The sequence below is a fragment of the Pagrus major genome, chromosome 8, assembly GCF_040436345.1.
Source record: "Pagrus major chromosome 8, Pma_NU_1.0".
NCBI lineage: Eukaryota > Metazoa > Chordata > Actinopteri > Spariformes > Sparidae > Pagrus > Pagrus major.
In genome coordinates, this window is record NC_133222.1 from 15,699,588 (window position 1) to 15,724,318 (window position 24,731).

Here is a 24,731-nt window from a genome sequence, read left to right on the forward strand (position 1 = left end):
GTGTCCACACAACATGTCACATATTCCTGATTTAACACTGACCATCAACAGCTACCTTAAAATGAATCTCTTTGACTTCACACAACACTCTAAAAGTCCTGTCCTCACAGTGAAGCCAGTCACACAAAGCTCTGAACACTGCAGCAATCCATCTTATTAAGAAAACAAAGCATGTGAATTAGATAACAGGGAGACCGAGTGTGGAGGAGGAGGTTGAGATAATGGTTGTGGTAGTAGATGGTGACACGGTTCATTCAGCTCGGAGCTTTCTTCAGCTCCTCTTCTTTTCAAGGCTTCTGACATCGAGTGTTGGCAGAGTTCATGCTCAGATCTCTTCTCCCTTTGTCCTTTTATAACAGTTGTCCTTGCGCTGAGCGATTATGGCACGAGATTGGATAATAAACCCATGTAAAAAGGCGGACCGTGAATTTTAGAGCAGATTGAAAGAGCTGATGCACTTTGAACGAGTTGCGCAATAAAGGGAGTGCTCCACTCGAGATTGGTGCTCAGAGAAGAAAATTGGCAGAATTCATCAAATGTTCTGCGGGCATAAAAACCTCAGCAGCAACGTGCAGGGCCTTTAATGTGAAAAATAACCCAGGGGCCTTGTGGAGTGTGTTTTATGTGGTTGGAGGGGTTAAAGGAGGCCTGTACATTGGTTCATGTATAGATGTTGAGGGGATTGTCAGATTTCCCCAGTGGCGTGTTTTTTTTTTCTCTCTCTCTCTCTCTCTCTCGCCCTCCCTCAGTTTCATGTCATTGGAGCGTTGCTTGAGTCGCTCAGACAGTAGCGCTGACTGTCTGAGAGTGATTTATGCAGCCATAAGGGCTGTACTGTAGCGGACCTTGGCCCGTATTTTATTCTGACACTTATTATTGAAATGAGACATTTGGGTGTAAAGAGGAACCCAAGCCGTTTTCTCACTGAGAGAGGATGAGGTAGCAGTCGTGCTCACATCAAAACTCAGCCTCGCAGCATTTGGAATTACCTCAGGGAGTATTTAATTCCACTTCCCTGTTGAATGTTCCTGTTCTCACTTGTATATAGTTTTTTATTTATGAAAATGCAAATTGAGTTTCGTATGTTGAAAGATGGGATTGCAACACATTGATGTTGTTGTTGGAGCTGGCGTGTAGAAGCTGCTGTTCAGGTGCTCGGAGGCTCAGAAGAGACAGTCAGTCAGCAGCAAGCCTGTCTCACTGTCGTCCGCTCTGCTGCTGCATAGACTCAGTTGGGAAATATCAACAAACAATAGAGAAGTTATTTTTGCCATTCAGGGTCCCAGTTCGTTTTCTGCATAGACAATGTTACATGAGTGGCAGTAGGTGCAATTCTCAGGCTTGCATGGGCATAAATTATCAGTACAAAAGATGCTTGTGAAATAATGTCTGGTTTCTTTGATAAAACGTGTGAATGCTGCAGGCCTGTGTACATAAACGCTTGAGAAGAGAAGTAACCTATGACTTCCAAGGGGAATTTCTTGTAGCTGAGGGGTAAAGGGCACTGACCATTTAGTAAAATATCCCAAGACCTTTGTCCAACCAGGGACCTTTGTTGAATATCGTTCCCTATTTGCTGTCATCTCTTGACTGTTGTCTGACTGATAAAGGCATAAAATTCCCCTTCAAAAACGGCAACTTCCAAGGAACATTTGGAACAGTCAATGCAAATGCAAAATACTATGGCGGCTTCATGAGAAATCCAAGTTTGCCATTATGGAAAATATGCTTGTTTGCCTTCTTGCCAAGTTGGTGACCGATGAGAGATGAGAATACAACAGCGAATTAGCTTAGATTAGCATAAAGACTGGAAAACATAGGTAAACAGCTGGCCTGGCTCCGTCCAATGGGACTAAAATCTACTACAAGTTACACATAAGTTTCACGTTATATTGTTTAATTTAATCTGCACAAAAATGTGAGTGTAAACAACAAGTTGTGGTTTCTCATTATCCAGGAGACTATTTGCCCAAGCTTTGTGAAGTTTATCCACACAATGTCTTATCCTGTCTCTTCCACAGTCTGTTGAACTTTATTAGAAAAGTGGTTTCTATTCTGTCAGCACTCAGGTGTGATGGCTGACCAGCAGCAGTGGTCCCTCCTCTGTCTCTGGAGAACAGCTCTACTGGTTATGCTTCCTTTGTCCTCCTCTACTGTACCTGTAGCTGCTCCCCAGTCTCCTCCAACTCTTTTATCTGAGGGATCCACACAGCTGACTGGACCATAACACTGAGGGTTCATGTTGCCTCTTCCCAAAAGACGAGGAGATAGAACAGGTGTGTAATTGACGGCTGTAAGCGCTACCCTCCTGAGGCTAGATGACCTACATGTTACACTTTCTCCATCTGCCTGCATACACTCAACACCCCACAGGCTGCCACTCACACCAGCAAGTGACGGCACTCAAGAGATACAGGCTGTGAGTAACAGAGGCTCACTGCCTGTACAGATGTTAAGCACAACGCACAAGGTTACACGCACTGGTTAAATACAAGCCTCTGATGTTCTTTCTACTGCCACTGAAAGCCTTGTCAGTGCAGCCAAAGTAGAAAGGATGACCTTGCTTCATTCAATTCAGCACATTTCCAGTTCGACCAGAATACAAGCGGAGACGGGGACTTTCACCTTGTGCACAGTATAAACTATAAAAATTGAAAACAAAAACATTTCATTAAGATTCAAAGTGCTACACGCAAGCCATAAAGCAATGTATGCAGTTAATTCGAAGGCATAAAAAAGCTAATGGACTATTAGAGCCTACTGCCTGGGGCTGCCTGTTCTCCTCGCAGAAGAAGTACATCAATCACTTCTATCAGTAATCCCCTGCAAGCTGCCGGCAGTGTCTGTGCCTCCTGCCACAGAAACAGTCCCTGAGCAGACGCAACATCAGATTTGGCTGAAGTTGACATCTTAACAGATAAACTGGACCTCGCTTTACTACCACTGTCACTACATTCTTGCCCTCGGTCCTTGGAGATATTGATGGGACACAGAAGTCGATGAGACAAAAGCACTGACGGACGAGACGCCTGAGGAGTCGAGCTAAGGTGCTACGTGTGTGCTCTCTCTTGCTTGTCCTCATACCTGGAGGCAAAACGATAAGATGGGACACAGATGAGAAAACCTACAGGAGTGTGCTTTGCTGTAGGCGACTTTGAGCTCATAGTTGTAAAAACAGAGACTTTTGGTGAAGTTTTCAACTCAGTTTGTTTGCTCGCAACAGCGCAGAACGGCTTAAAGTGGCGTGTGATATTTACTGAAGCGGAGACCCGACACACTCAGCTGTGTCACAAGTAGACAATTTTTAAATGTCTTTGTCAATATGGGACTCTGCCACAGAGAAAATGAAAGAAAAGAAAAGAAAAGAAAAGAAAAGAAAAGAAAAGAGGTTTCATCCTTTCGATGCACTCCACTAAGCTGGTTTACTGCATTTGTTGTGGGAAGGCTGTTGGCCGTCTCAGGGGCTTTGAATAAAAACACATTTCTCTCCCGGCTACAGCTGCTGCACATCCATGTGCAAACAGCCAGCAGATGCGTCCTGGTCCAGCTACTCCATCCCAGAGCCCATTTCCTTCCAACTTCACATTTACCTGATCATCGCCTGGCCCAATTATACAGCAAATGATCTCTCATGAATAATCACCATTGTTTTGTTCCAGACCAATAAGATAATTCATGTTGACTCTGTGCATATGGAGCACTTGCAGAGCTGCACTGAACTATTTAAACACTACAGCTGCTAAATAATTTGTTGCAAACAGATTTTGTTTACCAGCATGTGTTTATGAATGAATATGTATTTGCACACTTTGCATGCACACTTGAGGACGCTACTGCAAGCTAGTGTAACTAGATCAAAATATGTGTGATGAAACTTTTAAGAGGCTACAGCTGTACTGAGCGGAGGTTGTGGATGTGGATAGAAATGGTGTTTAATTTTGAAAGGATTAAGGCTACTGAGGACAGAAGCCAACTGCAAGAATTACTCACATTAAAATTTCCCTGTATAGTCACCTTCAGAGCTTTCGGCTTGCTAGCTGATGATGAACTTCGCAGAGAGTAAAGCTGTCGCGAGACAAGTCGAGGGCTGTGCTGAAGGCAGATCTGCAGTTTGAGAATATCTGGGAAAATCTCAGAAGCTGCAGCCAAGCTTAGAGAAACCCTTCCCATCTGTCAGATAGGACTGCAGATCCACACAGCTAACTGAGTCAGTGTGTTTAGCTGGATAGACATCAACCAAGGGGACACAACGAAGGATGGCAAAGTCCCTCGTGCAGGAGTTAAGGCTACTTGATATTCCTGTGTTGATTGGGGATTAATTGTTCCATCTGGCTCTCATGAAAACCAGTGAGGGGAATAGAAAAAACAACACTCCCTCCTCTTTTTCCTGACGTGTTTCCTCTTGTGTCATTACGGTTATGGAGTATGGCTAGCGAGCGGTGAGGCTTGGAGGAGGAGGCGGAGCCTGGTGTGGACAGGCTGTACCAGAGGGAGAGCTGGGAAATTTGATCATTTTTCTCTGGGACTGTCATACGCTATAGGCTGCCTCATTTGTCTGCTCCAACTCCTTTGTTTCCAGCAGGCTCCATGTTCCAGGATTAGCCGGCGGAGCAAGAGACTAGCAGCAAAATAAAACAGAAAGAAAGAGAGAGAGAGAGTCAAAGGAACTGTATAAGCTAATTATTATAGTGCTTCATGTTTCTTTAATACAGTACTTAACTCTAATGTACGTGCTGCTGTATTAAATACCTGCTGACTGGCCCAAAAAGAGAATGAAAGCAGGTTAGGGGTGTGAGGGAAGCTGCTTTGTATTTTTCCTCCAAATTGCCCTGCAGTTCCACAGCGGTGGTGTTGACCCAGTTTACCTCCCGCTCAGGTGATTAATGCAACATTGCTACAAACAAAGGTCACGTCAGGAGGCAGGGGAGCAGGCCAGAGTACCACAAAAGCTAAGAGAGTTATAGATGGTTGCTGTTATTGCTAAGAAAATAAGTCGGTGGTTTTTTTTTGTAGGGCATCACTCAGTCTCTAGAGACACACATTGAGAAGAGGGAGAAAACACAATGAAAAGCATACACACACAAACTCACACGCTCACACGGGAATGAGAGTAACACACTATTATGGCATTACAACCGTTATTACATTATAAATATGTTTTTATATTTTCCTGTTAGCAGGTAATGAGGTTAGCTTATTTGGAAGTCTGTTAAATTGAATGAATAAATTAAAGGGGCTCTCCACTGAACAGTTGTATAGTGCCTTGTGTGGTGCTTCAGGAGGAAGATTTCTAAAGTCTAAAAAATAAGTCCAGATGATGTCATCAGGGGTGTCTCAAAGGCTGTGACGGTACAATGTAGGAAGTGTAGGATCCAATGTTATCGGAGCTTATTTGCTTCAATGTTTCATTCATTTTATCCCTTCTTAAAGCAACATTATGTACATTTTTACCTTGAAATTACAGCTTCAAAATCATTTTGATGGTGTCTTGTAATAGGGTGAATGGTGTCTCTGTTTAAGCCACTCCGCCCCCCTATCACTTGTTTCTGAAAGTGTTAAACACCTTCTTTAAATGCTCACCACTCACAAAAATATGCATCCTGTGATGGGGGATCACAACCATTGAAGTCATTTTCAAGCAAAAATAGAAAAAAAATGCCTCTCAGAAGGGAGGATTTGCTCATTCTCTTTGTCATATACAAAGTATAGTAAGCTGTATAATTTCAGGTTTGGGACATTTGAGCCTGGGAATTTTTTTTCTTTTCTTTTTTTTCTAGAGACCAGATGATTAAAAGATTGATTACAATAATAATCAGCAGAATTACCAACAATATTCATCAGAAAATAATTGCAGACCCAATCACAAGCCAAAACAGTTTGAAACCAAATGACAGTGTACTGTAAAACCACATACTAATCCGCCATGTCAAAATGCATTCATTCAAAGACACAAACTGACTGTCTGGTCATGTAAGTTTCAGAATCGGATTTATCGAGGGACGCAGCATGAAGGCAGACATATTTATTAGAACAACTAAAACGTCAATGCTGATCCTGGCTTTACAGAGGATTTATGCCGTCAGGTTATATTGATGTCTTACAGCAGCTCAAAACATGTTTGGTAATTTCTCAAAATGTACTCCTTCAGTATGATGTGAAACAGATGAAAAAGTGAAGATTTACTGGTGGAATAGATTGGGTTCAAAACATAAGATCTCTCTGTAGGAGTTCCCCGGTGGCCTCTGCATCTTTAATATTCATTTAGAGGCACCACATACACACAGCCAGAGTTACTGGAAACTGTAGACTGCTCATGAATGTAGGTCATTTTGTTCGAGTCTAAACGAGGCTATGTGTTTTTATTTCTACCACTGCGATGCATTTTATAGAGAGTTTGCTGCTTTTGAGATTCCCGGCCTTGCTGTGTTTTTTCGTCAGAGACTCGTGAATATAAATGATCACTTTTACTTTTCTAGTTACCATTTAAACTGATTTCAATTTGCAGTGCGAGCAAAACGCTCCACTCCAAAACCATATTTAAATACAACTGCAAGTGTAATTATGCTGTCTACCTTTTTTCTCTGTCTGTGGTTATCTAAATTATAATCTCTGGTTTCAGCGTTTATACCAAAGCACATTCTCTGAGGTATTCCACAGCCATGGTTTCTCTTCCAGATAAATTACTGGTGTTAAATGAAGCAATGAATTTCTTTATATGTGCCAGCTGTAGTGCAAATGGTTTTCAATCTACGGGAAAATCCAGTTCATTTTGTGGAGATGAGGTTGAAGATGGACTGGGTGAGCGAGGGCCATTTGGGCTTTGATATAACAGTGTGATAATGTTCCATCAAAATGTGTTTTTGTGTTTATGTTTTTCAACGTTGTCTTCATAAAGATTTCTTTTTGATCATCTGTCGAGAAGAGATCCAGGAAAAAATGTAAATTTCTATCTCTGTGTATTCAGCCTAGAACACAAGAACTGGAGTAGCAATGTGGGAAAAACAGTAGTGTCCTTCTTGTTGATGAAGGTTCTCAGTCATCCAGGTCATGGTCAGACTATGTGCTATATCGTAAGCAAGTAGACTTAATTCAGTTTCTTGATGACGTTTCACCTCTCATCCAAGAGGCTTTTTTAGACTATGTAGGTGGTTTTGTTTGGGTCTGATGCTAAAGTTTTCCAGTAAACCTTAAAACCAGATTAACTCATGTGCAATTTATGTCACAGTTTTGCCCATTTGCATGCAATAATATGCATTTTAATATGGCGGTTTAGCGTGTTGGTGCAGCTCATGTGGTGCTCTGGAGCAATTGTGAGTTCCTGGCAAGTTTGTGGGGAAAAAAATAAGGACATGAATCATTGAAAGTGTTTGAATTTATATATTTTAGGCAAGAATAGAAATGCTATTTTTTTAACTCAGTGTTAGTAAATAGGCCACTGTATGTGTGTGTCTCCCTCAGTTTTCTGCCATCTCTCTAACACAGCAGCATTATTGACAGGTGTTCATGCATTTAAGTCCCTTTCTCTTGTTGTCTTTGAGCTTCTGTAAGCTCTGCTAGTTCTCATTATAAAACTTCTCAGTGGTCTCAAAGTCTTTGGAAAGTTCTTGAATTCAGTGTTTAAGAAAGTGTAGGAAACCTGGAGCAAAATTGAGACCGTCTGCGTGCTCACAAACCATCAAACATCAACACAAAAGAAATTCAAATTTCACATATGACTAAATGCTAATAATCGAGGGGGCTGGGGAGGTGGAAGGAGTTAAATTTCTGAAGCAGGCAGCAGTGAAGTAGCGAGGATGAAGAGCAGCAGACTTCTCAGGCACAGAAAATAATATTATCTCTATCTTCCCTCTTGGCTTTTTTGCTGGCTTTTAGTCTAATGTCACTTAGCCAGAAGAATGTGGTTCTTTGACTCTGCAAAGAGACTTGGGTGCAGCAGTAAGGTCTGTCTCCACAACGGCTCTGCTTTGTAAAATGTTTCTATAGCAACAAAAAAAGGCACATTAAATAAAGCACAGTGAGTTTTGACATTTGAAACAACAACAAACAACCCTTGCATACAAGCTTAAATTTCCTGTCTTTCTTAGGTGAATGGGAAAGAGTTGTCCAAGTCCAGCCATGAGGAGACTGTGGAGGCCTTTCGCGCTGCCAAGGACCCCGTCGTGGTGCAGGTCATCCGGCGGACCCCCAGCGGCCGCCCCCATGGCCCCCCTCAGGAAATCCATGTGGTGGACGTGTGCACTCAGACTGACATCACCTTTGAACACATCATGGCGCTGGCAAAGCTCCGGCCTTCGACCCCTCCTGTGCCTGACGTCTGTCCCTTCCTGCTCTCTGACAGGTATGACCAATAGGAAATGTATGTAGTTATTTTACATCTCTGTAAATTATGAATGTGAAGCATGATTGATAGTCAAAACAGGGATTATAGTTTGAAGGAGGTCAGTGAATTGATCTAATTGCATATATTTGTATTTCATTTGATATATAATTACAGAGGATTATGATTCAGTGCCACTAAGACTTTGTTGTTGTGTCCTTGTTATGACTTTGGCTGAGACTAATGGTAATTAAGAAGGAGGGAAAAAAAGTAGTGAGAAATGTCATTGAGCTATGAAGCAGAAATATCAGTGTTTGCAGGATTAGCATTACAAGTATGGAAGGCGTCTGTAAAATATAAATTAATTGTCTAACTGGCTGCTCAGTCGATTCTGACGGATATAGATTTGTGTGATAAATGAGCTTCTCAATGTCCTTCACTTCTTTTTACCAATAGGACAAACCTACTTTTAAAAATAAAGGAGAAAGAGAAATAAAGGACAGGGCTAAGTGGTCTTGATTAACCATTAATACAGAAAACATGTGTGAGGTGTGCACGGAATTTCAATGTGTTGTTTGCTATAAAGTATTAATTTAAATGTATCACTAAGGAGACTGAGTTTGAAGACATTGAGAATAAATATCAGGAGCAAAAAATGTAGTCATGTATGACGGCCTCGAGTGACTTTGAATGCATGAACATCTGGATCTGTCATAGAAATTGTTACTCCTACATCTCTTCGACACAGCACAGGCAGTCACATGGGGGATAATTGTGTTTGAGTGGCAGGAGGCATTTACAGATAAATCAACACTCATAGTGCAGTTCGTTAACGGTCCTATACAATTTTTGATTGCTGAAATATCTTTCACATTCCCCCTTCTGCTTAGATAATCGTGAATAGAAACATAACACAGCTGCTCAAATCAACAGTACATCCCAAAATCAAAAATACATATTTTCCCTCTTACCTGTAGTGCTATTTATCCATCTCCATACAGATCCATCTCTGTTTTACTGTGAGCTGGCAAGTTTTGAAGATATCAGCCTTAGAGATGTCTGCCTCCTTTCAAATATAATGGAGCTAGATCGGCTTTTGGTGCTCAAAGTGCCAAAAGCAATGTCTTATCCCACAAACAACCAACGCTTACTTAAGATTATCCACAGAACTTGCTGTGAGCAGTTTCATGCAGGAATTATTTTCTTTCTACCCGACTATACCTGCCAACTTTCTCATGAAGTAGGAAGCATGTATTTAATAATGGATGAGAGGCTGGCTAACTAAGTTAGCCTATGTTACATCTCAGCCAAGAGGACACCATTTAAGTTAACATCCCACTCAGGGCAGGAGCCTCTCCTCCAAGCGTAGATGCCCACTTCCTTCTGCACCGTGACATGGCTCGCAGGTGTAGTTCAATTGAAATGAAAAATTTCCTACATGAAACTGCCCACGACAAGGTGTGTGGAGCATTTTGAGTAATCGAGTCATAATGTCTTGAAATAGACTTTGCTGTTGAGTTTTCAAATGTATTTTTTTGGCACTTTGAACACCACAAGCAGAGTGCCATCTAGTTCCATTATATGCGAGAGAAGGCAGACATTTGGTTGATATCCCCAAAATTTTGCATCTTACATCAAAACAATCTAGATGTTTAAATAGCACGACAGGTTGGTGGAAAAATATGCATCTTTGACTTATGACTGAATTGTCCTTTTAAGTATGTTTGTTGGGCTCAGAAACTTCAGAGGAGATGAAAAGACATACTCAAAACAACACATGTTGTGGTACAATCGGTGTGAGTGTAATCACATCTTAACTGTTAATACAATCCCTCAAAGACGTGTTTTTATTGTCTATGTGGGAGGAACGCATAAAATATGTACCAAATAAGATCTTGAGAGTTTTAAGTATCAACAAGAGGTTTTCTTGGTAAACAACAAAAGAAACAGGCTTCGTTATTTCCTCTGCTGGTATTTTAGTTTACATTCTGTTCATCTCAAAGGAGAAGTAAACTGACAACAAGAAAGGTTTAGCACAAAGACATATCTGGGTTTCACCTCTTGGGAAAGAAACAATAAGACAATAGCAATGCAGGAGCTTCCTAGTACAGAACTGGGAAGTCAGGATGGAGTTGGTGAACTCTGTGTTTGTCACAGGAGATAATTACTTCCAACAACCATAAACATCTTTGAGTATCTGCCGCTTAGACATTCAGGTATGGAAGTTCAGATGTCTGCTCCATCTGTGCCGCTCAATATTAAAAACATCATTAAAAATGAGTGTGATTGTCAGTGTTGCACACTAGGTGTAAAGTACTATACATAACCTGATCGAAATCATTGCCATATGTATATATCTCACGCATTATCACCATAGAATCCCCCACGGGGCCTTCCTGCCATAATTGGAGCTGCTTGGCATATCCATTTTGACTCATGGAAGGTTTACAAGGTGATTAAAGCAAATGGGCTAATAAAAAAACTAGGCAACACAGTGCAACGTGTGCTTGCTGGCTACTTACAGCCGCAGGCCGAGCCCAAATGTAATCAATGTGTCCCATAAAACTCGTGTTTTCTTCTCTTCATCTGAGTTCAGGTGCAAAATCCAATATACAGCAGATTTTATGGATACAACAAATGTTTGTCACTCTTGTTTTTGAGGCTAGATTGTATATTTGTAATTGTATTTGTTGCACCCACAGCCAAATGTTGTGTGATACTATATGGCATCACAGTATAAAGCATCCTGACATTTACCAGTCTGGTTTTAATGTTTGGAAGATTGTTTGGAGACAGTTTCACAGTGCTGGTTAATCTGAGAGTCACATGGCCTCTGAAGCGTCACTCAACATGTGTCTTTCTGAAGTTTTTGTCCTCCCTGAATTATCTTGTGTGGCACCGAAGCTGCTCATCTCGTTAGGCCCTCACAATGGGGTTTTGTTCCGTGACTGAGGGAAACATAATAGAATTACACCGTACAATGTGGGGGGTTTTGTCTGTCAAGAGCAGGAAGCAAATTATGTGGATATGCTGTTATTAACAAGGGGCTATACTTTTATCACACACACACTCCAGCTGCAGTGAAAGCCCTTGACAAATCCTTTATTCTTCGGATTCCAGGAAAGACAAAGGCGAGGAAATCCTGTCACTTAGAGGTATTGAACGCACTTGAAAGAAAATGAAGAGAAGGATCTTGCTCACGCCCAACTCTTTGCCTCTTTCTGTTTCTCTGCCTCCCTGTCTGTCTTCCACACTCTCTTTTCTCCATCTGTCTTCCCTGACAGCTGTCATTCTCTCCATACAATGGACCAGGATTACTATGAAGGGACAGACTACCTCTCCCCTGTTCCAGCTGATGGAGAGAGGACAGAAGAGTTTGAGTATGAGGTAAGCACTGCACTTGACATCACTGCTTACAAGAGCCTGACAGATTCATTGGCCCAGCTGGTAATATCTGCTAGCTCGGCTCTACATCTACATATTATGGTGTGTAAGTGATTCATAATACGACAGTTCATCATGGCAATTTATAATACTTACCAAAAGTTTTGGTATTGGTCCAGTGAATCGCCTCAGAAGGCAGCAGCAACACAGTTGCAATGTAATCCTTCGGGGCAGCTTCGACTATCAAAGTTACATCCACGGCAAGTGCTTGTTTTTGATGCTGTCTGAGGTTGATACTAGAATATTGTTGTCAGACACAGAGACACTCTACAGAGAAGGACCTTTTTGTTAAAGCAAGATCCATTTTTGTAACCGGAACTTTGATGGTCAGAGTTGTCCCATTCGGCAGATATACATACAAAATATGTATGTGGCCCAGGTTTAAAATACTGGCATTTACCTCGAAGTCAGTATGAACAGTTAGCTAAGAGAAACACCTAGACACCTATGCCGCAAGGTTGCTAGAAAAACAGCAGGAACCCATAACCCGTTGTTTTAATTACATACCTGTTTGTATACGGATTAAACAAACAAGATATAATGTGTTAATTAGTGAGCTGTAGAGGTGCTGTTAGGTGCCATTTTCCTCATCCAACAGTTATTAGTAAGCTAAGCTAATCAACCCCTGGCACAGATATTAAGGGTGGTATTAATCTTCTCATCTGACTCTTGGCAAAAAAAAAAAAAATGTTGAACTATTGCATTAATAACCAAATTGTGTGAATGCACTATGGGTCTGTAGGGGCTTTAAGGGATCTGTTTTTAGGTTGAAAAATTAGTATCAGCCAATATATTTTGTCAGATTTTTTTTTAAGCGTTCAGTTATCGATATGGACATTGGCCTCAAAAGTGCAGAATCAGCAGGGCTTTATTGCTAACAAAGAAGTTAAGTGCTTCAAAGTGCTGAAAGTGCTGAAATTTCAGCACTGAACTGCACCCAAACAAACACAACACACATATGACCCCTCCAACACATGGACACACATTCCCTCAGCACTCCATATTTAATGATGCTTAGCAATTGGCGGAAGAATGTAAACACTAATTGACTTTACAGGCAGATCCCAGAGGCACAGTAGTGACAGATGATCAGCCACATTGCAGAAAAATCCCCTGCTTTAATTGGCAATGATGACATGCCTCCATGTTTTTGCTTTTTTGTTCTCTACAAGGCATAAAGAGAAAGTTGAAAATCTCCAAAATGTGACGGTGCTACCTGAGAAATTGTTTTCACAAGTCTGGAAGAAAAAGCTAGCAAGCTGGTTGACTCAGAGCTTGATCAAACCCAATTAAAGCGAGGTGTGTGTGGCAGGCGCTAGTAAAAAAAAAAGGAAAAAAAAGAGAGAAACGCTGGAAACACATTTCTTTGCTTCTGCATCTGTGCTGGAGTGTAAGTAACAGGAGCAGTTGTATCGGTGATGTTTTTAAAGCTGTTGATCTCTGACACATACAGATATACATACAGATGCTCTGATTCAAGTGTGACGGGAAGAGATAAACAGACTCTGTCTCCACTCTCCGCCATGCTCCAATATTCTTTATTTCCGAGTCATTGAGGTGCGAGCCTATTGCCAGCGAGGGCTGCAACTGGTCTGATGTATGATGATTGCTCACCCCTCCCTCCTCTTATTTGTTTCATTTCAATTTTACTGAATGCTTCCACCCACTGAGCTTGAGCTGTTTCTTCACCTCCTAAAGAGATCTGCGCACCCGCGTGGATCGCAGAGGCCCCAGTGTCAAATCGGAACAAATATAATATATTAAAGCCTCTCTTTATGCCTCATTGCTATTAACAAATCCTATTATACTGTGTATGCTTTGTAGCCTCCACCGTTTTTTTATTTCATGCTTGAGGAGATACCACACTAATGCAGCCCCACTTACTGTATGTCAACTGAAAACGCTGTGAGGGGGATGTAGACAAAAGCTGAAAAGCCACTTTCAGAGTCGACCTGATCCCTCGCTCCCTGCTGGAGGAGAGGAAAGAGAATGAAGGAAAGACATTTCTTTAAATTACCTTTGTTAGACAAAAAGCACAGTGGGGGAGAGCAGTTTGCCATCACATCACAGGGAAACCATCTAAATCTAATTCACCTTTCTAATACAGCAGGACATTGATGTTTCTGTTAGGGTAATCAACATGTGAGTCCTGGAGTATAGTAGCTGATGAGGTGGAGAGATGGCAGATGCAACAAAGGTACACATCCATAGAATACTGTATACATTTTTGAAGTGTTCATGTGAACACAGAATTTTTCCTGGACTTAATAGCTAAGTGGCTATTACATGCACTTTACATGCACTTAAAGCTGCCCTAATCAATATTTTGTATTAAAAATAGATCAAGTGACGTGTAATGTGAAAGGAATTTCTCGTAGTGACGGAGAATTATCATGTGTATGGGGCATTTCAGAGTCTTTCAGCTCATTGTTTTGGTTTTACATCTTAAACAGGCCTGCAGTAAAACCAAGAAGGCTGGACGCCAAACTACTCCAACTGTTTATAATTATCTGAAGCAGGATTTTATAACTATGAAAAGTTATCTGAACTACTTTCTAGTTGTGAAAGTTATGTGAGCTATGCCACTCATTTCACAAAGTAGTGTGGCCTTGCTGAATGACATTGCACTGCAACAAAAGTTGAGCCAGGTTCAACTTTTTTGCTAGATGACCGTGCGTTTTGTTGTTGTTGTTGTTAGAGCCCAATGTGTTGGCATGCTCGCTGCGTCACCGGGATGCCCGTCACAGCAGGCGGCTGATTTCAATAAAAAAGGTTTAATAAACCTGGTGAAGCCACCTGTCGAGCCTTAAACAGCAGGCAGACAAAGTAAGCAACTAGCTGGTGAGCAGCGGAGCAATTAGGAGATATTTTAGCATGTACGGCTTGTTGCGCTGTCCCCAAATGAAATAAAAAAAAGAATGTAGGTATATGCAACCAGGTTGCTGATGGTTTTGTGTAGAAAAATTATGTAAATTAGAGAAGGCTTCTGTAATCGGAATAAGAGATCAGAGAAACCCAGTTAATGAATATATATTTCTGTGGTAGATTTCTTTCTTGTATTTTATTATCTGTACAATTAACATAAATTGGTCACGAAAGACTGCAGTCAGCGAGCTGGATGAAAGAAGCACCACATTTGCATTCAAAGTAATTAAATGCGTGTCAGAGTCTTACTAAATGAAAGCAGACCCTGAAATAAGGAATAGTAGCTTCTACATGTTTGTAAAGGTGGATTTCCACAGTTAAACAGTAAGCAGTACCTTTAATTCTACTGTATATGTACTCAAGAGGAAGTGACAGTTGGATTTCATTATGGTCTCTGCTGCATCTCGCTCTCAGTTTATTTACTAACTCAAAAAAACCTTGCGGTTGGACTTTAAAATAAGTTCTGCTTCACTTAACAAGCAAGCAAAGGAGGATTTGAGTGAAAATATACAGTAGGTTGTAGTTAAGTTGTTCATCCAGTAGGAAAGGCGAGGAAGAATTTCTCTGCCAGCCTTCTGGTGAAAACTGAAAACATCATGGGCTCACAGGAGCCTATAATGTCCTGTCCTCTCTGATGACTGGCTTGTTTGGAATAATGAAACACACAGGCCATGCCTTATAGCTAGAATTTCACACAGAAACATCATACATTTCCTAGGACCCCTTGATGTGCATGTGGCCACAACACCACGTTAGTAACCATTCCTTTGATTCGTTTCGGTAAGTTCTGAAGAAGCGAAGTACTCTTATTCAGAGACCGTCCATCCTCTCTCCCTGCCAGTGGTAGCCATCCATGCATTTGTGACTGCTTTTTCAATTACTGGTAATCAAAGGCGCGATTATTATGGCAGCATCCAATGTGCTTTGATGGTGGGTGGCAATCTTCCCCCTAATCACGGCATCGCAGTCATTAATTTACTGTCAGCCCCTCTTTCCCTGTGCCATGCAGCAATCTCCTGCCTGAGAGGCAGAGAGCTTGCCTGGAAAAATGGTAAAAAAAAAAAAAATCAAAAGGGAAGAGAGTAGACTGTGATTGGTGAAGGTGTGTTTGATGGATCAGGAGACAACATCCTTTTACTGAGGTATCTGAGTGTGAGTGGGTGTTTTTCCTGCACAATATTGTCTTAAAACAACAACGCAAAAGAACATCTGGTGAAAGGAAAAAAAGGGTCACATGTGTGGTGCACATTGTTCAACACACATACAGGTTTGGTTTTTCATCCAACATGCAGTAATTGTAGCAATCTATTTTCTCTGATCATTTAGCCACAGGTTTCTTGCACTATATCTAGCCATTAATTAGTCAGAGGTAACTTTAGGCTTGTTTCGCAGAGCCAGATAGGGATGATGTAGTGCCTGCTCACACCTCGGCATTGCCTCAGTCTCAGCAATTAATTTGTGTGGTTTATTTTTAGACAGATGTCTCCCAGACATTGCTGGTGATTTCAATATTTCACCCAGATATCCCACAACTTCTCACACCGTATTAGCATGCAAGGTGTGCGCTGTCTCTCTAGCTCCCATTACCTCCATGAGTGCTTCGTTGCGTCAGGAGATGTGCCGCTTTAACAATATCTCTGGCAACAATAACAGTGGTAGCTCATTAGAAACATTTTTTAATACAGCTAATGACCGATTTTTGCAGCGCACTTTGTTCAGATATTCAGAACCAAAGTCATCTTCCCTCTCTTCTGTTATATCCTTTACGTATCAGCCGGGATTTGAGGTTGTCATCGCTTCTGAGACAGTCAATTAAAGATCTGAGCTCCCCATCAGGTGGAGGCTGTCGAGAAAGATAAAACGACAAAGCTCAGATGATGTCGTTTTTCTTCAGCTCCTTTTCTCTGTGTCTGTGCGAATGTGTGTGCCGAGTACACTTGTGTGTGTAAGCATTGAGATTGTACACGGAAGCAGAAATGACTTTTTTGTGTTTGAGAGTGTGAAGCCCAGCAGCAGCAGATCCCTGGCCCAAAAACACTTCAATGATCTGTCAATGTGTGAGGAAATCAGAGGTAGAGAAGTGTTGGAAGAATTGAGTGACAGGGGAGAGGGAGAAAATGGGAATTGAGCCTAAGGATGTGTTTGTGTGTGTGTGAAGAAGTGGGGGGTCGTAAACAGCTTCGGAGGGGTAGCCAGAGGCACCAGGTGGCGGCTTTCTGGCAATAGTATTGCCCTTTCCCCCTCATCACATCCCACCATGGTCAGACTTCGACCCATCCCCTTCCCAAAGCCCTGCCACATCTGACACGTGTAACCAGCCAACCCTCACTTGTCACGGAGGAAATGAATCTCTCCGTTTCTTGGAGAGACCCCTCTGAGCCCGACTAGACCCCTCGCCGCCGCCGCCTCATTTCTCTGCTCCCTCCATCGTCCTCTCTACTCAACCAACTCACTCCTGCTGTTCAGAGTAGGTGTGTTTCTGCTCTAATGAAGACTTTGGGAGGAGAGGCCATTTCACACTTGATTCCCTCCAACACCCTTGATATGTTTCGGCATTTGAAAATGTAGCGCAGGCTTGTGCTGTTTGGTGTTTGGCTGCAGCTCTGTTGCAGGAAACAGAGTACAAACTGGGTTATGAACACAAACTGTCTGCAAGCTTGGGAGGATGGTTAATCAAATCTCACTTTCTGTGGGTTTGTATTTATGAACGTAAATGAAGAATTCATGTTGACGCCAGGGTACTTCGCTCTGTTCCAAGAGGCTCGTGGGAAATTTGAAGACCACTGATTTGTAAGTCAACAGTTTGTTGATCTCTCCCCAAGGGAAGATGGGGAATACTTTAGTGCTGCTGTAAATATGTATATTTGGTAGCATTCGCATAATTAAAGTGTATTTATAGTCTAATGCTCTATAACTTGGCAACGGCTTGAAAGAAAAACACTTGAGGTCCTCTGACATTTATCAAAGCCCCGCCGATCAAACTCTGCGAGCTGAGAATGTCTTTCATGATCAAACACTCTGAGACTCAAAAAACCTCAGACGAGACTGCAGACTCAACAAGCATCTCAAAGCCAAGTAGGATTTTCATGCTGAAACTTTAAGAACATTGTTATTTGATCTTCAGTGGAGCAGGAACTTGTGTTTGAGTAGCCATTGTTATGCATCGAGATTTTAGTTTTATGCTAAAAGTATAGAATTTATTTGGAGTTTCTTTATAAAAGGTTAAAGAGGTCCTCTATATATACATCTCATCAAAAGAAAGTAGTAGTCAGAGCAGTTGTATGGAATTGTAGTAAATTTCTTTTCAAGGATTTCTCTTTCACGTTGGCTTGAAGTGATCTGAAAAATGGAAATGTACCCATCTATAATTCAATGACAAATGGACAGACTCCATCTCTTGAGGAAGATCGTGTGATATAATCCAAAACTCCAGGGTAGCTCCCAAATTGACCTTGACCATTGATAAACAGTCAAGTCCTCTACATCCTGGGATCCAGGGATAATCATGTCCACATGTGGTTGGTTGGTGCACCTCGTTTGTTCGAAAATATCTCAACAAATATAGAATGGATGGCTACGCAATTTTGTACGGACACTATTGGATGGATCACCATGAAATGTAGTGTCCCCTGAAATAACATGTGAAACTACTGTTATCCCCAACAGCCTTGGCTGTACAAGTGCTGATTAGCAAATGCAAATGCATGCAAACACTCTAAATTAATAAGCTGAACATGGTAAACGTTATATCTGCTAAACATCAGCATATTAGCGTTGCAGATGCAGATGATAGGAATTTAGTGCAAAGCAAAACTGTGCCTGGCATGCATGTTTTTACATTTATTGTATTTTCCTTCTTATCTACACAGGAGGTGGAGTTGTTTCGACTCAACAGCCAAGAGAAGTTGGGGCTAACTCTGTGTTACAGAACAGATGAAGAGGAGGATGTGGCCATCTATGTCAGTGAGGTGAGTAGATTACTTGCCTTTCAAGATGATGGACTGGAGTTCAAAGGGTTAATTTGCTTCACACAACACCGTCCAACTTAGCTCTCCATGAGAAACTTTTCATACTTAAGTTTTTTTATTTTTAGAACTTTCTAAACACAGAATGGTATCTCTTTGATCTTTCCCCACTCTGCTTTGCTCCTGGAGATATTGTAAAAAAAACATGCAACATATATGTATCCACCTCCTGCAAGCTTTTTCTTTTTGCCAACCGCCAGTTAGGACTGCTATCTGTTTGAAAAATGAAAATATTAATACTCTTGGGGCATACGATGTATGCATATTGTACAGATTCCTTTTATTTCAGTTCTTTGAAGTCTTGTATTTACATATCATACGCTGTTGTAGAAACAGACTATCATCGTGGCTGGATTAGAGTGCCTCAGTAAAATGCCTAAACAACTGAAAGTGCTAAAAGACTAAATCAATTGTGACATTTAATATTCATCTTCCAATTTATGATTTGTTTTAGTATTCATGTGAGCAAGGCAGGTTTCTCTTTTGGGTATACTTATTTTAAAATTGAACTCTTTTATTACACAGAAATTACATAATTTGACAGTTTGGCAATGTTCTAACCATGTGATTACACTCTCAGTTACAAACATGAAAGGACTGCCAAGACAAAAAAAGACAAAAATGTAGTCAGGTCTTGTCGGAGTCGTTCACACAGTCCTTTCAGTAAAGCTGACATACAACAAACTGTGAGATACATGTAAGCATTTTCTCCCACTTGTTGGAAGCAAGAAAATACTGTTCACCATTCTGCTCAACTTTCTCTCTGATTCACTTGAAGTTGACTCGGACCCTGAAAGGTGTTCGCTTTGAGAGCCGAGTGGAATATAAATCACTGTGGTCTGTGGCTCCTGGCAGCATCTTTAAGTGTTCGTTCTGCAAAAAAGTAGGGCTCAGAAGTGTGTGCTGCATTTAGATTAGGTGGCTGAATGTCACTGTATACAGGATGTGTTTGAGGAGGTGTTTCATGCTCTGATCTTGCATAAGTAGTGAGAACACATCAACACGCAGTTAGGAACAATGCAAGGTCGTTTAAATACAAGCCAAATTTCCCAACTTGATGAATGGCCACATTTATTTTTACTCTGAGTTGTTAAAGTGTATTTCCCTTTGCTTCCGTTGTGTCTCACAGTGCAATTGTTAAATAATTCATCAGAACAAAGAGCAGAGAGAGAACATTTCCTTAGTCCACTGGCCCATCTATTTTGCACACCTGTTTCATTCTACTTGGGGGCACAGGGGGGCTGGAGTCTATCCAAGCATGCATAGGGCAAAAAGGCAACCATCCTGGACAGGTTGTCAGTGTATTTAAAGACCAACAAACACACTCATTCACACTAAAGGGTAATTTAGAGTTTTCATTCCACCATCCACGTCTTTGTTTCCTACCAACCGGGTCCATTTTCTTCCCACCATTTAAACACATTGATTTATTTGGTAATATTTCCAGATAGAAAAACCCAACAGTTAAACGGCAACGTGGACATACTGCACAAGGCTAAATTTCTTATTTTACTAAATTTTGGTTACACTTACGTTTTTTTAAAAGTAATCTATATTTCAGTTTTCAGTTGTAGATTACTCAGGGTTTGGGTGCTTTCCCCATAACTGCAGAGAGACCTTACCTTCAATTTGCCCTGTTCCCTCTTGTCCTACCCCCATTCCTGTCTGGTGACCTCACTCCCAGTTTAATGAGTGTTCCTCTGTGTGGGAGTGGACTATTATGAAGATGGAGTGCCACAGCAACTCACCATCTCCAGAGATCCCACCTGATAGGAAGGAGTGAAACGAATGGCCCCAGACACCGATTGATTGGCTGATGAAAGAGTGTCCTGCCCCCTTGTTCACTGACATTAGTTAGAGAAGGGCAGGTGCATCATGTATTGAGGTTGAGTTACAGGCTGTAAATGCTATATGCAGAGGCTTGTGCTATATCAACCTGCCAGAATATAACAACTAGGCGGGTGCAACTTAGGACTAAAATGATAAAGGTGATAACTCAGTTTGTTGTGGCTTTTGCTCAGGGATAAAATGGCTTTGAAAACTGTCCAAGCAGCCGCAAGAGAGCCATTTGACATCTAAGGTCTTCCCATGGCAGCCAAACTACTATGTGTTACTCACATTGTTAATAATAGTCTAGACATGTTGAGCTGAAACATGTCCATTTAATGAGTTAAAACACTTTCAAGCACTCCATGATTCTCTTGAAAACAAATTGAAAGTGTTTTAGAGGTATCATTTTGTTCTCTCTGCCTTCATAGATCAGTCCGAACAGCATCGCTGCCAGAGATGGACGCATCCGAGAGGGGGATCGCATTTTACAGGTACAGAAAGACACTCTCTCACACTGGCCCGCTCTACACAAGCTCTCATTAGATTCAACATAAAAAAACACTTTTATTTTGTCACACTCAACCACTGTCTCCCAGCACGAAGGCCCATTCATTTTTAATGGCAGCACATTAAAGGGGGAACTCGCCCCCGCTGTGACTGTTAGAGGGGGAGAAATGCCCCCCTGGCTGTTTTAGTTACCGACTCAGCACCAACAGGGGTTTTTAAGAGTTCTGGATCAGGATGGTGCTGTGCTGCAGCTCACTGCCTCCAGTGGGATAGCTGAGTGGCTATGACTGTTATTAGCCCCTAGCTTCATCTTCAGGCCTGAGATTCAGAGAAAGTCTGCTACAGGCAATGAGAGGTAGTTGTTAGGGCTGAGGGCTGGATAGTGTTGCCTCTGTGGGTAACATGGATAATTATTGTTTTAGTGTAGGAGAGTCAGAGCCTCTACACAAACAGCAGACAGAGTAACATTAGCTCTAATTTAAGCAGCTTTTTAGCGACTAGGTGAATGCAAGTCCAATATACACTTTCCTTTTAGCTCTTTTTCGGTCTCCACCAACCCCTGGTGGTCTTAGCAGACTCTGTAGCTTGCTAGGTGTTCACTATGTTCATCATCTAGTCCCTAATCTTGCCTGTCTGTGCGCTTATAAGCACCAAACTGCAGCAGGTTTACCAGGGTTATTTCACTGAAAACAGTTATCGACTGCTGCTAGAAATGTGATGGATGAGAGTGAAATTAACAAGCAGAAAAAAAACAAGAAGCTAATACAGGCTGAAAAGCCTGGTAGACATAGGAGGAGCAGCAGAGTTGGGTGATAATTCTCTGTGGATCCCCTTTTACATTACACATAGACATTGATAATGTGAAAAAAACTCATTAGTGCAGCTTTAAGGTGAATTTACAACGATTAATTAGTTGTCAACTATTAAATTAACCTCCAACTATTTAATGGTTTAATTGGTTTTAGTAATTTATTCCTCTATGACAGTATTCTAAACATATTTAGATTGTGGACAAAACAACGGAAACAATTTTCACCATCGTCTGACATTTCAAAGACCAACAACTCATCAATTTAAGGTTAAACGTAGTGTACAGGGAGAGGTTACTTGGGTGGCACATATGGGTAATGGTGCTATTCTAGCACTGACAGTAACAGCATGAATGGCAGATGAGGGGAAGGTCTATGAATAGGAGGCACACAGTGGCATTCTTTGGATAATATGTCTGTTAATAAGTACAGTAGTGCATTATGAGAGAGGAAACAAGAATAAAGCCAGGGAATAAGTAAATAGTCTGGGAAGCAATCATTAAATGCAAGGGGTGGATGCATAAGCACTGTTGGTCTAATTGTCTACCGGTGTCTACCATGTGTTGTGTGAGTGATTTAAGCCAGGAGAGGAGGGTGTGTGTTTGTGTGTGTGTGTGTGTGTGTGTGTGTGTGTGTGTGTGTGTGTGTGTGTGTGTGTGTGTGTTTGTGAGGTAGACCAGTACTCTGGCACTATTATCCACCAGTGACAGGGCCATTACTCTGCCTGCAAAAAGATGGACGCCCCCTGTCAGTGGCCAGTTAATTGTACGGCTAGATGTATGTACGCTGCCGGATACTTTGGTGAACACAACAGCTCCGTCGGCCTGCAGCTACTGTCCCATTCATAATCACTGCTGGGTCCTGCTTCATATTAGGGAGCAGCACAGAGAGTTTATAATTTCCTCCAAAAACAAAAAGCATTATTGTGCGCTTCCGCTTTTATTGTGGTACTTTGTTTTTCTTAAGGGCTTTTATATTGAGAGGAATAAACTGGCCTGAGGTGTATGAATGTGTTCAAATATTTGCACTTGCATACACGTTTGCTTGCTTGCATCTGACTTAATAGTGAGTGTGGTAATCATGTTTGTATGTCATCTTTAGATTAATGGCCAAGACGTACAAGACAGAGAGGAAGCGATGGCGGCGCTCTCCAGTGATGAGTGCAGGAACATCTTGCTGCTGGTTGCCAGACCTGAGATGCAGGTTAGAAACGACCCCACACTTGCACTGACATACTGCATATTTTGGCCACTGAATGAAACACCTACTGTGGGTTTAAGCATGCTGCTCACAAATTACAGCCCTGAAGGTTTTTCATTTACATTATACTTGCTCAGAGTAAACCTTAGCAGTCTGGGGTAGCCAACTCCCCCCCTTCCACTGCCACAACCACTCCTCTTAGAAGCCACCACTGAGACACCTCATCATGTTTTATTTTTATGTAGCGCCACTGTAATTGACTTCCAACGGTAAGCCATAAAAGCTAATGGCATTCTAATGTGGAGTGAGTTCAGGCCCAAGGCCGATGGCGAATAAGCGAAAGGACTCTGCCGCAGTGCAGATGAGCCAGGAGCAATAGAAGATTCTTTGTAATTAAATGTGTCTCTCAGTAGTAAATCTGAAGTCTTCAGATATGGATCCCATTTGGTTCACATCGAGCAGACAAACAGATGATGGATGGCATGGAGAAAAATGGGTCAAAGGTGACCGTCTTATGTCCATTAAACAGTATTGGCTTGATTTTTAAATTAGAACGCATGTTTTAAAGATGAGGGGTGGTTGTAGTGTTTTGTTGGTCAAGTATAAGGAGCTGCATATCAGTCAAACATCACATCACAGTGATGCTTGCTGTTTCTTATTTTAAAACCATGCTGGGTTTTTTTTTTCCCAGAAAATCCTATTTGGGCACCCATTTGGAACACCCAACTATTTGTTTTGAGACACTGTGTCGCCACAAGCTTTCGGCCTTGACAAATAACACTCACCCCTTTCTTTCTCTCTCTCCATATGCTTCTCTCCTTCATTCACCCTTAGCTGGAGGAGGCCTGGCTGGATGATGAGCATAGTGAGTTCCTGGAGCAGCTGAAGATGGAAATGCTGGAGGAACAGCAGAGGGAGGAGATGGAATTGGCTGCCTTACAGGAGGAGCAGGAGTATGAACAGGTCAGACAGCAGCAAAACATATGCTCTGTGTAACTGGATTAGTGAGTCAATAAGAAAGCTTTGTTATCAGGATTTAAGAAACTCTGAAAAGCCTGTTTTCTTTGAATACTCTGTTCAATGAGAATAAAGCCCCTGAAAACTAGTTAGGCAAAAAGCAAGAGATTTAAGTCAACCTTCCCCCTGAATGACAGATGGTAGTTACCAGTTTGTTATGAGCATCACACCATCAGTCTGACCAATAATTGCTTTGACTGTATTATTCACAGTCAATATTAACCAGATCTAGCCAGTGTCAGAGATTGAATCAAACTCTTTATTGACTTTCTTAGCAAAACAGTGAAAACAAGCTTTGCCCTTTGAAATATGAACATAAAATAATGATTATGAATATTTATGGAGGGGGACTGTTGAACCATTTTCAATTCCAAACATTAGTTATCATAATTTAAAATTCTGTTTTGTTGGGAGGATAGCATGCAACAAACAAAAAAAACACAGAAATGGAACTTCAAAGACATGGCAGAGAGGAAACAGTCCCTGAAGTAACAGAGCTGTATAACAGAGAAACACACAACAGCATTTGTAATCCTTGAGGAGAAAGCAGAATCGAACTCTTAAATACTGTAGTTCTGGTAACTTTTTGTTGTTTTCCGTCCTCATTCCATAAAAAGGAAAACACCAGAGTACCTTTCAAAGTTCATTTCTGTATTA

At 41.5% G+C, this 24,731-nt stretch overlaps 1 protein-coding gene across 2 annotated transcripts in view; it reads left to right on the forward strand.

Annotated features, from left to right (window-relative positions):
* The window catches only part of LOC141000779 (PDZ domain-containing RING finger protein 4-like), a 122,848-nt gene that overhangs the window by 94,538 nt on the left and 3,579 nt on the right, over window positions 1–24,731 (forward strand). For both annotated transcript variants that reach the window (XM_073471611.1, XM_073471612.1), the window contains exons 3-8: window positions 8,085–8,338; window positions 11,602–11,704; window positions 18,556–18,654; window positions 20,970–21,032; window positions 22,959–23,060; window positions 23,892–24,020. In XM_073471611.1, coding sequence (XP_073327712.1) covers window positions 8,085–8,338; window positions 11,602–11,704; window positions 18,556–18,654; window positions 20,970–21,032; window positions 22,959–23,060; window positions 23,892–24,020 — 750 coding nt within the window. The remainder of the gene's footprint in view (window positions 1–8,084; window positions 8,339–11,601; window positions 11,705–18,555; window positions 18,655–20,969; window positions 21,033–22,958; window positions 23,061–23,891; window positions 24,021–24,731) is intronic.